General features: G+C 36.4%; 1 protein-coding gene across 3 annotated transcripts in view; it reads right to left on the bottom strand.

Moving 5' to 3' along the window:
• The window catches only part of ATG10 (autophagy related 10), a 183,613-nt gene that overhangs the window by 60,162 nt on the left and 109,202 nt on the right, over positions 1-14,249 (bottom strand). For 2 of the 3 annotated variants that reach the window (XM_045571689.1, XM_036410163.2), the window contains one exon: positions 2,819-2,957. In XM_045571689.1, coding sequence (XP_045427645.1) covers positions 2,819-2,957 — 139 coding nt within the window. Of the gene's footprint in view, positions 1-2,818; positions 2,958-6,303; positions 6,328-14,249 lie in introns of all 3 variants that reach the window. The other variant, XM_045571688.1, reaches the window with a different exon arrangement.

Below are 14,249 nucleotides of genomic sequence, written 5' to 3'. Positions count from 1 at the left end.
TCTCTTTTTAACTTAAAACATTAACTTCTAGTTTACCATTTTATAGGGAACAAGTAATCAAATAAATCTGTTATGGTGCAACTTGTAACATGATATATGATATGATGCAATGTGATATGTTACATGTGATTTGATATATGATACAATATGTATGGAGTGACAAGAGCAAGTGGCATGTTAACTCTTAGGCAATAGTTGGCCTGGTGGATACAACAATATAAAGAAATAAGAGAAAATTACAGATCAATGGATTTGTATCTCAAGAAACAAAATAAAGATTTCTTCTGGAATCTAAGCCAGTTGATTTTTTTAAAAAGATACTGTCAGTTTAAATGGAAATACTTATTATTTGCTTTTCCTTTAAAAAGAGAGGTATAAGAAGAAAATTTAGAGCAAGCTAGAGGAACTAATTTTTAATAGCAATCAAATGAAAAAGAAATTCTAAATATCTGTCAAAAACAAGGCTAACTTGACTATTTTTGAGGCAACAACAACAACCAAAAGACCCCTGGGCGAGAAATTTTATAGTTACCCTCCTTTCTAGGTCGAACTCTTTTAAAATGAGACAAAGAAAAATCTGGATCTGGAATATGAGGAAGATGCTAGGAATCTAGTCACCACACTGACAGAGATTTGTTTAACAAGCAGATGAAAAGCCAGAGAAATCAGATATCATAGAAAAAAGGAATAGATTGAGGGGAATAAGTGAAAAATTATGACTCTAGAGTAAAGGGCGATACTTTTATTTAGAACATCCATTAAGTTAGGTGGAAAAGAGAAAAGAAATCATTAGACTATGATAAAGGAAAGAACCGTTTGTCATGTTTCTCCACAAGAAAACATTCAGTATGCTCTCCAAAGATTAAATTTGATATTTTAATGTATCCGAACAAGCACTAAATGAATTCTGAAATTAAAGCATTCCTAATACTCATTCTATACAGCACAGAATGGGGAGAGAGGAGAACAAGGAATGTTTCTACATAAAACAGATTATTTGTTTTGGTTTTTCTTTATTAAGCATAATAAAGGAAACCTTAAAAGAACATAAACAGAATCCAAGAATGCTGGAGTTTTTTTTGTTTTTTTTTGTTTGTTTGTTTGTTTGTTTGTTTGTTTTTTTGTGTGTGTGTGTGTGTGTGTTTAAGAAATGGAAAAGCAACATGCAGAAAAGATCTTAGGAAGTACACAAATTTCATTAAAATGTAATTGGACTTGCAGGAACAATTACTGTGCTATGCTGTAAGGGGAGCTGTTGGCACATAAGAGCAAAGCACACGTATGAGCTCATCCAGCAGCCTCGGCAAGACCCACTTCCAGCGAGAAGCAGTCATGTTTCAACACCTCCAATTCCCTAATGCTGACAAGCTAAACAACTTGTTTTGTCTCTGGGAGCTCTTCTCTGGTGATTAACTGCTTATGGTGAATACTAATTATATGAAAATACAGTACTGAGGAAGTAGTGTCCTATTTCTTTTACCTACAGCCTCGACATATCTTTGAATCTGAAAGCTACTAGGTAAGAGCCATTGAAAACCCAAAACCAAGAAAGACATTTTCCTCCCCCCTGATAAATAAATGGATCTCCTCCTACTTTTCGGTATAACAGCCACTGGCAAGACACCTCCTTCAACCTCTAGGCTCCAAACCAAATCGAATTACAAAAAAAGTGAGTGCTTTAAACTTCTGTCATGATCATATGGATAAATCCGCAGCAAGAGTTTGTGAGTTACTGAACTCTCGGTGTCCTCAATTCCCCATGTCCCATGTTGAAGATTTACCCCAAATTGTCAGTTCTTAGGAACTGCACCTCAGATTAAAATCTTCTCACCAGGGAGCCTATGAGAATTTGTTCTTGTGTTTTAAATCCTAAGTGCTTTGTTAAACCGCCAACACCGCAAAATTAGAGACCATTAAACAATATAAGGCAGCAAGCGATTAAATCTACCAAATACACACATTCAAAGCAGCTTAAGCTACTTTTTAATTAAAAATAAAATATCACTGGCTAAATTCAGATGTCTTAGCTATCCAGAAAAAGTTAGGAGTCTGTTCAAAATGCAAAAGGCTGCTGAGGAGACCAGATAAAGAAGGAGAAGCAGAGTAGGGGGTGGCCTGGGGAGGTGACTCCTTTTATCCTGAACCCACGGCTGGCAGGGCCTGGGAAGGCTGACCCGGTTTAGCTGGAGGACATGGAGGGGAAAGTCACCGCTGTGCTGCCGACTGGAGACTGTGGTTGCTGATCAAATAAGCTTTATTAGCAAAGGCCTCAGAGGAGACAGAGTGTTCCACCTTCTTGGCAAGGGGAAGGAGTTGAGTAACAGCATTGCAGGAAGTGAAGGCACCGGAGATGTATAGATGATCAAAGGAAATAACCAGTGCCTAAACTCATTGATAAATAGTTCTTGAAGCCATTATTAGCATTTGGGGGGAGAGGCACAGGGGCTTTGTGTTCATGGGATCGCTTAAGATGGAAAGAAATTTTTACTGTAGATTTAGAAATAAATAAACCTTGTAGCTTTAAGTTGTTCCTACTTGTTTAAAGTGAAGCAAAAAGGGCCAGGGGGCTTAGTCAACGCTGGGCAGGAGGCCAAGAATCTGAAGATCAGACTTATGGCTAGGATGATATCATTCACTCTGAAGTCCTGATACTCTTTCTAAAACATGAGAAAATTTACTGGTAAAACCTTACCTCACCCACAGTTTTCTTATTTTTAACTCTATTTTTTCCCCCTCTCAGGAATAATTTCCCAAGTCTGCTTTCTGCCTTAATATGTAAATGTTATGAATTTACATTTAGCTTCCAACATGGTCTTACCTAAAAAGCTTGCCCTAAAGTAAAGCACAGGCACTTGGTAGCTACAGGAATACAAGACGTGATACTCATATTTAATCACTTCGGTTGCTGCTGCGGCCTCAGTCACTTCAGAATCATCAAGGGGTAACTCTAAAGCCTCCTAGAAAAAAAAGCAAAAACAAAATGTTTGTCAATAATAAAAAGAGTCCATCAACCTGGAGAAAGATGCAGTTTTCTTCTTGCAGAATAACAGTTAAATAAATATGCAACCATGAGGTAAGAAAAAGGGAGTTTCCCACATTAATGTTTATCATTTGAGTCCTGGGTAAATAGTAAAACCAGAAAACATTAGCAATAAGTAATTCCAGATTGCTTTTGAGAGACAAAGCAGCTCTGGGCATAGAAACAGGAAGGGGGGGGAAAAAAAAAGGCAAAAAGATCTATTACTACAGCAACTCTGAAAAATCTTTACCGTTCAATTTTAGCAACAAAATGATGGCTATACAAGCTACCTTCTTCCCTACCTGTGAAAGCTAAAAACATCCTAACAATTGAACAAGAGGCTGTGAAATGTCCCTAAAGATTCTATTGTACTTGCCAAAAGATGATTCATTGTGTGCTGAACAATTCCCAGTTCCATTTTGAATAAGAAAGTTATTTTGCAAGAGGTTGATTTTGTTAGGTACATTTCAAAACCTGTGCTGAATTTGTTTTATTATTGTGCTGTCTTTGGTATTTTCTTACAATAAATCTTGATTTATAATAATAGAAGGGAAGGCAAATATTAATGCCAACTTAAAATGGGGTTTTGTGAGCAAAGATGGCTAGAGCCAGTTCAAGTCTCACCCCATCATTCTTTACTGGTTGAATTTTTAATGATGTGTGAAGGTTTCTTAAGAATGTATCTAAACGTTTAGAAGCAATTAAATGGACATGTTGAGTCAGAATCTGATTCCACCCACATTCATTATTTACTTGGATTGAAGAATTTCCTTTGAAATTAATTTAGTAGAAGGAAAGAAGCAGGTTGGTTTGGCTCTTTGCACCTCTCATTACAACAGTAACTGCGACAATGAACAATCAGAAAGAGCTACAGGAAGGATTTCAAGCTTTATCAATATGAAATAAGAATCCCTGCGTAGATAAGTAAAGCCACACACTACTCTCCAGATCTGTATCTGCTTTACTAATTCCCCACTCACCAGCAGTTCATTGGGGGAGATAAATCACAACTAGAGATAGTTACAAAATAGTTTTTTCACTAAATTCCCAGAGACCCTATCAGCTAAACACAGTGAATTAAATAACCAGAGAGAAATCACTGAGATAAATATCCAAATACAGAAAATTAATACAGCAGCAAGAAAGAGGTTTCTCTGTTTGTTTATTTAAATTTGCATTAGGCAAAGGTATCTTCTTTTAAAGCAACTTTTTAAAAGCCAAATTCTTTCTTTTTGGTCAATGATTGGGTTGTTTAGCATTTATAATTTCTTTTCTTTCTCAACATTATAAAACATTATACCTTTGTGATACAAAATAATTGCAAGTTCTGCATAAATACATAAAATAAAAAATAAAATTCTTCTCGACATAGCACTTCTATACTTAAGATTTGTAACCATTCTTAGCAGATCATTTGTGTAATTTTTCCAAACTTAAAAAAAATTATTGGTGTATGAATACATGCACACACATACACACATCACCCATCCAGCCATCTACCACCAGTTAAATCATGCTATGTATACATATGTTCTTGATTTGACTTTGCATTCATGGACATCCTACCATGTGTGCCACATCAGTGCTATAGATTTTGCTTCTTTTAATGGTTTTATTTTATTGCACTGTATGACTATGTCATAGTTTTGTTTTTAACATTTTCATATTGCTAGATATTTTAGGCTGATTATAATTTCCTGCTACTAAATTAATACTGCAATGAATTTCTTAGCCCATAGATCCTCTATTACACCTTTGTTTTCTACGGGGCAGATTCCTGAAGGAGGCATTACTGTGCAAAGGGTGTGTGTACTTTAAATTCTGATAGTGCCAATCTGTCCTCAGCAAAATGAATTCCCAGCAGAAATGTAAGAGAATGTTCTTTCCCATAGCCCATAAATACTAAGTTATTTGTGTTTTAAATTTTTGCTTGTTCGATGAATTTTTAAATGTCATTGTCTTAATTTCTAGTTTGTTGATTACTAGTGAATGTGAACATCTATTCATCTGTTTACTGGTAATTTGTATCCTGTGATTTACATGTTCTTATCCTTTGCATATTTTCTGATATTTAATTTGTATTTTTTCTTATAAAATTATGTAAATTTTTTGTGTATCAGAAATTATAATTTGTTATTGGATATCTATCTACCATAGAAAAACAGAAAGGTGCAAGAATATATGACATATATGCGTGTGTATGTATATAAGACATTTTCAATCAGTTTTCTTTTAACTTTGTTTCTTATACATTTTCTTATAAAGATTTATTTTACTTTCATGTAGTTACTGTACCTGTCTTCATTAAAAGGCTTCTGGCTACTTCCCACCTCATCCTTAAAATATTAAACTTCTTTATTCTACACACAAACTCACACACATGCACATGTTTTTAAATTTACATTTAGATAATTAATCCATCTAAATTTTGTTTTTGTTATGATGTCAGGTAAAAATTTTTCTCAGATGATTTCTAATAGTCCATCTTTCCTATTGATTTTTAATGTGCCTTTACCAAAAATAAGATGTGTGTGTGTGTGTTTCCTACTGAGTTATTTCTCTTCTTAGACGATCACTGTCCAATTCTTAAGTAAATACAGGAATCCTTAATTGCTGCAGAAAACTAAAAAAAAAATAGACTGCTTGAGATTCAGTCCTGCAGGGAGGATAAAATTCCTGGAAAGAATATTCTTTGTCCAAACTCAAATTAAGTGCTCAGGCATGTGCTGGGTTGACACCAGGTACTTGCAACTGGTGATCAATTAGATGTAGATCTACATTATCTGGAAGAGTTAGGAGGCCCAAGGGAGAGTGACAGAAGAAGCTTCTTGAGGAACCTGTTAGCTCGCACTCCAGCCACCGTTCTCACCCCCAGCTGCATGGTTTTCTGAGAATTGAAGGCTGGAGTGTCTCCTGCTCTAGGAAACCATATATGTGCAAAGACATTTTTGCATTCTTAACTCATATTAAATGAATTTGAATCCTTGGCCTGTGTCCACTAGGCTCTTTCCATCATTTGTGTTCACCTTAAGAAACTCATGCAAATATTATCCCTTGAAGTCATGCAATTTGGAAATTACAGACTTCTGCATATTTTCTGCTTCCCTTTCCAAAAGTGCCAGGTAGTTTTAGAACTTCAAGACTAATATTCTTGTATTATTTATCTTTGTATTTCCAGTGTCTCCAACACAGAGCTGAGAACCATAGTAAGCAATATTATCTTTATCAGTAGCACTTCTGTTTCCTCCACCTAAGTATACTATCAAACTTCATAGATAATTTACCAGCAACTCACCTCCATCCCAAGCCTGAAAAAACACACATACAAAAAAACAGCAAATGAAGGAGTAAAAATACAAAAGATGACCAAAGATGATATACAAATGACAAATAAGCATAAGAAAAAGATGTTCAACATCGTGAGCCATCAGGGAAATGAAAATTAAAATTATAAATGAGCTAGAGCACTCCATATCTATCAGAATGACTAAAATAAATAATGATACCTTCAAATGTTGGTGAAGTTGCAGAGAAACTAGATCATTTATACATTCCTGCTTGGAATATAAAACCATATGCCAGTTTCCTTAAAACTAAATAGGTATTTATCACAGAGCTCACCAATTATACCTTTGGGTGTTTATCCCAGAAAAACGGAGAAACCTGTATACAGCAGTTTTATTCAGAACAGCCAAAAACTGAAACAGGTCAGCTGTTCTTCAACAGGTTGTGGTTAAATTAAGTAACTGTGGTATATCACTCCACAATACTCAACAATGAAAAGAGCAAACCTGACATACACAACCACCTGTGAAATCTCCCAGGAATTATGCAATCAATAAAAGCCAATCAAAACAATAAAATACCTAGTGATAAAGTTAACCAAGGAGGTAAAAGACCTGTACTCAAAAATTATAAAACAATAAAAACAGAAGTTGAATAAGATAAAAATAAATAGGCTATACCATTCTCAAAGATAGAAAGACTTAATATCATTGAAATGTCCATACTACCCAAAGCAATCTACAAATTCAATGCAACACCTATCAAAATATCAATACCAATTAGGACAAAATAATCCTAAAATTTATATGGAATTGCAAAGACCCCAAAGAGCCACAACAATCTTGAGAAAGAAGAACAGATTTGGAAGTATCATGCTACCTTATATCAAACTATACTACAATGCAATGTAATCAAAACATCATGGTACTGGCATAAAAATATACACTTAGATCAATGGAACAGAACAGAGAACCCAAAAATAAATCCATGCCTATATGATCAACTAATGACAAAGAAGGAAAAAATATACTACGAATATATTTTCTCTTCAATAGATGATATTGGGAAAACTGAAGAGATGCATGCAAAAATGAAATGACAACTTTTTCATACAACATACAAAAATAAACTCAAATGGATTAAAGACTTAAATATATAACCTGAAATCATAAAACTCCTAGAAGAAAACATAAGCAATAAATCTTTGACATTCTCTTAGAAATAATTTTGTTGGATATGCCTCCCCAGGCAAAGGAAACAAAAGAAAAAACAAACAGATGGGACTATATCAAACTAAAGGTTTTGAACAGCAAAGGAAACTATCAACAAAATGAAAAGATGACCTTGTGAATGGAAAAATATATTTTCCAATGATACATCAGATAAGGGGTTAATATCCAAAATATATAGGTAACTCATAGAATACCCAAAAGACAAAAATCCAATTTAAAAAATGGGCAGAGGCTGAAACCGGTTTGGCTCTGTGGATAGAGCGTCGGTCTACGGACTGAAAGGTCCTGGGTTCGATTCTAGTTAAGGGCATGTACTCTAGTTGCGGGCACATCCCCAATAGGGGGTGTGCAAGAGGCAGCTGATCTGATCGATGTTTCTCATCGATGTTTCTAACTCTCTATCCCTCTCTCTTCCTCTCTTTAAAAAATCAATAAAATATAAAAAAATAAAAATAAATTAAAAATGGGCAGAGGATCTCAACAGACATTTCTCCAAAGAGGAAATACAAATGGCTAATAGACATGAAAAGATGCTCTCAACATCACTAATCATCAGAGAAATACAAATTAAAAGCACAATGAGAGGAAAATAAATAAATAAATAAATAAATAAAAGCACAATGAGATATCTCCTCATACCTGTCAGAATGGCTATTATCAATAAATGAACAAATTGGTGTTGGCAATGATGTGGAGAAAAGGGAACCCACATGCAATGTAAATGGGATTATAAATTGGTGCAGCCACTGTGGAAAACAGTGTAAGGTGCCTCAAAAAACTAAAAATAGAATACTAAACAACCCAGCAATTCCTTTTCTGGGTAGTTATTCAAAGAAATCCAAAACACTAATTTGAAAAGATATATGTACCCTTTGGCATTATTTACACTAACAAAGTTTGGAATCAACCTAAGTGTCCATTGATAGACAATGTGTGAAGAAGTGGTACAAACCTACAATAGAATATTATTCATTCACAAAAAAGAATGAAATTTGGCATTTGCACAAACACTGATGGACCTAGAGGATATTATGTTAAGTAAAATAAGTCAGACAGAGAAAGACAAATACCATATGATTTCACTTACATGTGGAATCTAAAAAACAAAGCAAACCAACAAATGAAACAGAAACGAACTCATAGATACAAAGAACAAATTGGCCACCACATTAAAGAGAGTTTAAGGGATTAATGAAAAATGTGAAAGAAATTGAGAAATACAAATTGCCAGTTATTAAAATAATCATGGAGATTATATAAGGAATATAGTCACTAACATTGTTATAGGTATGTATGGTGTCCAACAGGTACTAGATTTATCAGGTGATCACTTCATAAGGATATATGTGTAGCATAGCTGAAACTTTTATAATATTGTATGTCAACCGTAATTGAAACATTAAACTAAATCCTCCTGAAACAAAACAAAACAAAAAGATTACAGACTGTGTGGTTCCATTTAGGTAAAATTTTTGAAACGATAAATTTTTAGAAATGGAAAACAGAGAAAATGTAATGTGGGGGTTGTGGAGGGAAGTGTGGTTACAAAAGGGGCAAAATTAGGAATCCTGTGGTAATGAAACAGTATTTTGACTGTGGTGGTGAATATGAAAACCTAACCTTGTGATAAAATGATATAGAACCAAACACACACACACACACACACACACACACACACACACACACGAGTACGAATAAAACTGGGGAAATCTGAATCAGGTAAATGGACTGTATGCATGCCAATATTCTGATTGTGATATCATACCATAGTTTTGCAAGATGTTACCACTGGGGGAAATTGGGTAAAGGTAACATGGGATCTTTCAAGTTATTTCTTATTATGGCATGTGAATCCATAGTTATCTCAAATTTTTTAATTATAAATGAAAAGGAAAGAAATAGTGAAGCAATTTGAAATGTTGTTTATTAAATAAATTTCTAAGACCTCAGGTGCTAATAAAACAGATGGCAGAGGGATGAAACAGCATCTAAGGTCTGGGAATCGCTTTGCAGTAACACAGGAAAGGGCCAGAGGACAGAGATGTGGGAAAGGCTGATTGGCCATGGGGTGAGGATGGCTGAGGTTGCTTGCTGAATCCATGGGTACTTTACCATCTTTATACCATAATCTACTTTAGTGAATATTTAAAATTCTCCAAATGAAGATAAAAGCTTCTGATACCATGTTACAGATACTCTAGTGAACAATTCTGTCTAGCCAACACACTCCCCTTGCAGATACACACACGGCCCAGAAAGGCTGGTGGTTTCCCCAATGTCACCAAGTGAGTGGAGGCACAGGTAGGTCTATCACCCATGTCTACTGACACTGAAACCATTTCTTTTTGAACAATATTACGCCATTTCTTAACCATTATTGTAATAGATAACTTGGACTTAGATTATGGACAACATAATGTTAACTTTTTGGGTAAGTTTGATAATATGTTATTATTTTTATTATTTTATTATATTTTTTTTAAGGATTTGGGTATATTTTATATTAAGAGTTATTAGGAAAACAAGTAATGCGTACATTTATTTTCCTCAAAGTGCTGCTATTTCATTAAATGAGAAGATACCTGTGTTTAGGAAATTACACTCATTCAAGGAGCTAAAAGATTAAGTGGTTCACATTAATTATAGAAACCTTGATTTTATTTAATTCAATTAACAATCAGTTGACAGTGATCTCTCATTTAGAAAATCTGATATGAATTAAGCTTTGCAACTAAATCCCATTAAACGGGGATCATGCTGGAGACACTTTACAGATATTTTTTTGAAAGCCAACCCAAAAGTTATACTGGGCTTAAGAAATGAGATCCCTATCTCTATTTAGCCTGCAAGGAAAAGTAATTGAAGGAAGAAAAACTTTTCTTTTATCACTAAAAATCTCTATTACTATCACTGAGAAAACATAAGTAAGGAGCTTTATTCATAATACCCCTTGAGGAAAAGAGAGTCAATTTGTTTATCTTCTACCAGCCAGATCTTCAATTCAAACCTCACGTTAATGGGTCAGAATCACAGCCTAGAAGCAGGCGTGGCATGGGGCAGGGCTAGTTCTGAGTGGACACAAGCCATCTAATCACAATGGAAAAATGGGCTAAGAAACAAACTTCTTGTGATTTCCCTGAGCCAACAGCCTTTCCATCTATTCAGAAGTGATAAAACCCATCAAAGCCTTTGGACAAACCACTGAAAAAGAAAGACGTTTAATTATTAAAACAGATATGGTGAATTAGAAAAATAATCTATGTGAGATTTCAGTAAGCAGGCCCTTTTTTGTTTCATGTGCTCTTCATTTCACACCAAGGTGGTCTCTTCACTCTCTTTACTCCTAGAATGACTCATTTTTCATGAACTCTGTGGCTTAAGTATGTGACAAGAGCCTCTGATGGCATTCTTTTAGCAACTGTGCATGTAATATCTAGAACATAAGAAAAGATTCAACAGAGGCAGCCATGTGTCTGACAGCATCTGGAGCAACCATGAAATAAGAGGTGGTCAACAGGATGATCCCAAGAATAGCATCTCAGCGAGGCGCCCCTTCCCGGTAATATTATCACTCCTCCTCCTGATATTATTATTTTTTTTAAAGGAAAAAAAGAGGAGCCATTATTTGCTCTCACAGATCCGTCAGAGGGGAGTGAACTAGCATCAGCATGGCCAATGTGGGTTCCCACTGAGAGAAAGAATCTGTCTCCTGTGGGATTAAAGCCTTTTCCGCAGCCTGGCAAGCGCAAGGGCAAGGCAGGAGGGAGATTTCTGGTGTTGGTATCTGGCTCCATTGTCCTTCTTAGGCCCTGCTTCCTTCAGGGCTGTGCAGGAGATGTATGACAGCTTGAGTTAAGAACCAGCAGCCAGCAAATAGGCTGAGTCCACGGTAGACCACAGATGAGGCTGTTTTAGGTTTCATGGCAGAGAGACAGTTCCCTACAGCAGGGAATAGTAATAGCGCTTAATAGCACCCATCATATGCCAATGACAATTAGTTCATAAATCAGAACAAGAGATAAAAAGGCATTATGTTCTGGGGGAAAAATCAGAAGTGCTCAGAAGGATTTTTAAAGGAAATGTTAGGTTCTTCTTATCTACTTCCTAAGATTCCTGGGTAGCTAAAGCAGAATTAGCAGAATAAAGATTTGAACATCATAAATTCATTATGGAAATCATGACTAACTAAAGGAAGAGGGAAAGACTTACTAGTATATCTGGTATTCTGAGTTTCAGAATCAATCACATGTATTTCTCTTTAGAGCTACCCTTTGCATGCTACATGAGAAAGACCAGCCTCAGTGACAAGGGTTTACAGTTTTTCTAAGCAGATTCATGCACATTATGTCATTCGCTCCCCTGTTCCAAGAGGAAGGCTCAAGGTCACCCAGCAAGTAAGAAATGGCCAGGACATAAACCTAAGTCCCTGGGCTTCAAGCCCAGGGCTCCTTCACTCTGCCAAGACATTCAGATTTTGGGGGATAGGGAATTCTAAACATATGTCCTCTCAGGCTCCATCCTCAAACTCCTGCGTTTGAACTCAGTAGTTCTGGGTGGGACTTAAGGACCCACCTTATTTTCATCATTCCGGGTGATGCTAAATGCAGGTGTCAGCACATCACTCCAGGAAGCCTTGTCTCAGAAATATGTAAAGGCTCTACTTTGGGATTCTTTAGTTAAGATAACACAGTCTATGAGATGACACATCAGGAAAGCCCATTCACCAAGACTCAAAATGATGCCACAACCAGTTTGCCCTCACTGACTGCTCATCTACATCTACAGGAGTACCGCTATCTCAGCTGGTCTCCTCTTGGTGGGAGCCTAAAGCCCCTCCACTAACCAAAGACATCAACTCAGCACCCCCACCCCCAGGGACACAGGCTTTTTTGCTGGCCCTTTTCCTTCTCCTGCTGTCCAAAAGTAATACTTCATGTTCTCCTCTTCCTCTGAGTCAATTAATTCTAGCTAAAGTATCAATTGCCATTAATGCCTTAGTATGTTATTCTTTTATCAATGATGACATTCAGCAGCAGATCTGTAGCAATAACCCTAATCAAAAGGAGGCTTTAAAAGTAAAATCTGGGGTGCCAAAAGGGGTAAAATTTGCACTGTGCATGTAACTACCAACGTGTAAGAGTTACTTTATACATCACTCTACATTTTAACTCCAGAGCCAAAGAATGTCTTTGCGCTACAGCGTACCTCGGTCTCCACTGGAGTTTTCTTTGCAGAGAATTAAGAAACAAGAGTCATCTTTTGTACAACATCCTCTCAGAAGTGTGAACCAATTCACTGATATCAGATTTTTCTTTTCCGTATTAAATAAGCCTTGCTCTTCTGATTTTTCTTATGTGCCTAGTCCCAGAGGTCTGCACACGTTTTCTGAAAGGACCAGAGAGTAAATGGTTTGGGCTTTGGGGGCCACGAGGTCTCTTCCACGGAGCATGAGTGCAGCCATTGGCAACATGTAAACAAACGGAGGTGGATGTACCCCTGGGAACCTCATTTATAAAAACAAGCTGTGGCCCCTCAACCCGAGTGTGCCCACCCCTCCAAGTCCACCTTCAGGCCTTCTTTAATGTCATTTTATTGTATTTTTATAAGTAGTAAGAAGAACCCGTGTCTCCATTTGGTGAACTTTCCCCCTTTTCTGTTTTTCTTTCTACCTTGGGATGTCACGTTCGATTTCCTGAAGGGATGATAAATTCTGAGCCTTAATAGAATGATGATAATTGAATCCAATAGGCTGAAGTTTGGCTGCAGTCATTTTCTAAAGTAAGATAGCACTCCCCTAATTTAAACAAGTGAGATTTTTAAATGTCTTGATGAATAAACTGCAAATTCCTTTAGCATATGAATAAACTTCTTTGCTCAAATCCACAAATGAATAAATTTCACTGCCAAAGAGTAAAAATGATAAGGTCTTGATAAATAGCCTGAAAGGCAAGCACCGTAGTGATCCAGGGGCTGTGGATCCTACAGCACAAGGAAACATCACATCTAAGAATGGACAGAGAACTGTTTTAAAGCAGCAAGTAAACCATCCACTCCTTCCCTCAAAACTTTATCTGAGGTGTTTGGCTGTGAATGAGGCTTTGTTAGTTTGCTTGTGGTTGGTTTGTGTGCCTGTGTGTGTTGTTGTTCGTTTTTGTTTCTTTGTGTGTGTGTGTGTGTGTGTGTGTGTGTGTGTGTGTGTGTGTGTGTTTTCCCCCAGGAGAGTCCTCTAGAAACTTCCAGAAGAACCTATGCCGGGACATAGACTGGGTGCTGCTTTTAAATAATACTGTTTCAGCAGCAATGAGAACATGATGAGAATTCTCATCTATCTACTGGGTAAAAGGATACAAATCCAAATCTCAGCTAAAAATATCCAGATATTAGAGAAGCACAGTACAGTCAAAGGCGACAAAGGGCATGGAATTTGGAGTTAGACCTGGGTTCAGTCCCTGACTTTGCCACTCACTGGATGGACAGATCACTTAATTCTTCTGAGCCTCCATTTCCTTACTTGTTATATAATGGTAATTTCTTCCCATGCTTTCCTTGTTTAAAGTTTATTAAACAAGATAAAGTGTAAAACTGTCCCATAATAGGTATGTTGATTAACTTATTCATTAATTCATTAAATGTTACAGGATAGCTTCTATATTCTAGGCCAGGGGTTGGTCAACATTTTATCAAAGGGCCAGACAGGCTTTGGCTGATTTCTC

Source organism: Pipistrellus kuhlii, unplaced genomic scaffold (assembly GCF_014108245.1).
Source record: "Pipistrellus kuhlii isolate mPipKuh1 unplaced genomic scaffold, mPipKuh1.p scaffold_m20_p_4, whole genome shotgun sequence".
NCBI classification, from domain to species: domain Eukaryota; kingdom Metazoa; phylum Chordata; class Mammalia; order Chiroptera; family Vespertilionidae; genus Pipistrellus; species Pipistrellus kuhlii.
This window is presented reverse-complemented; position numbering and strand designations above follow the sequence as displayed.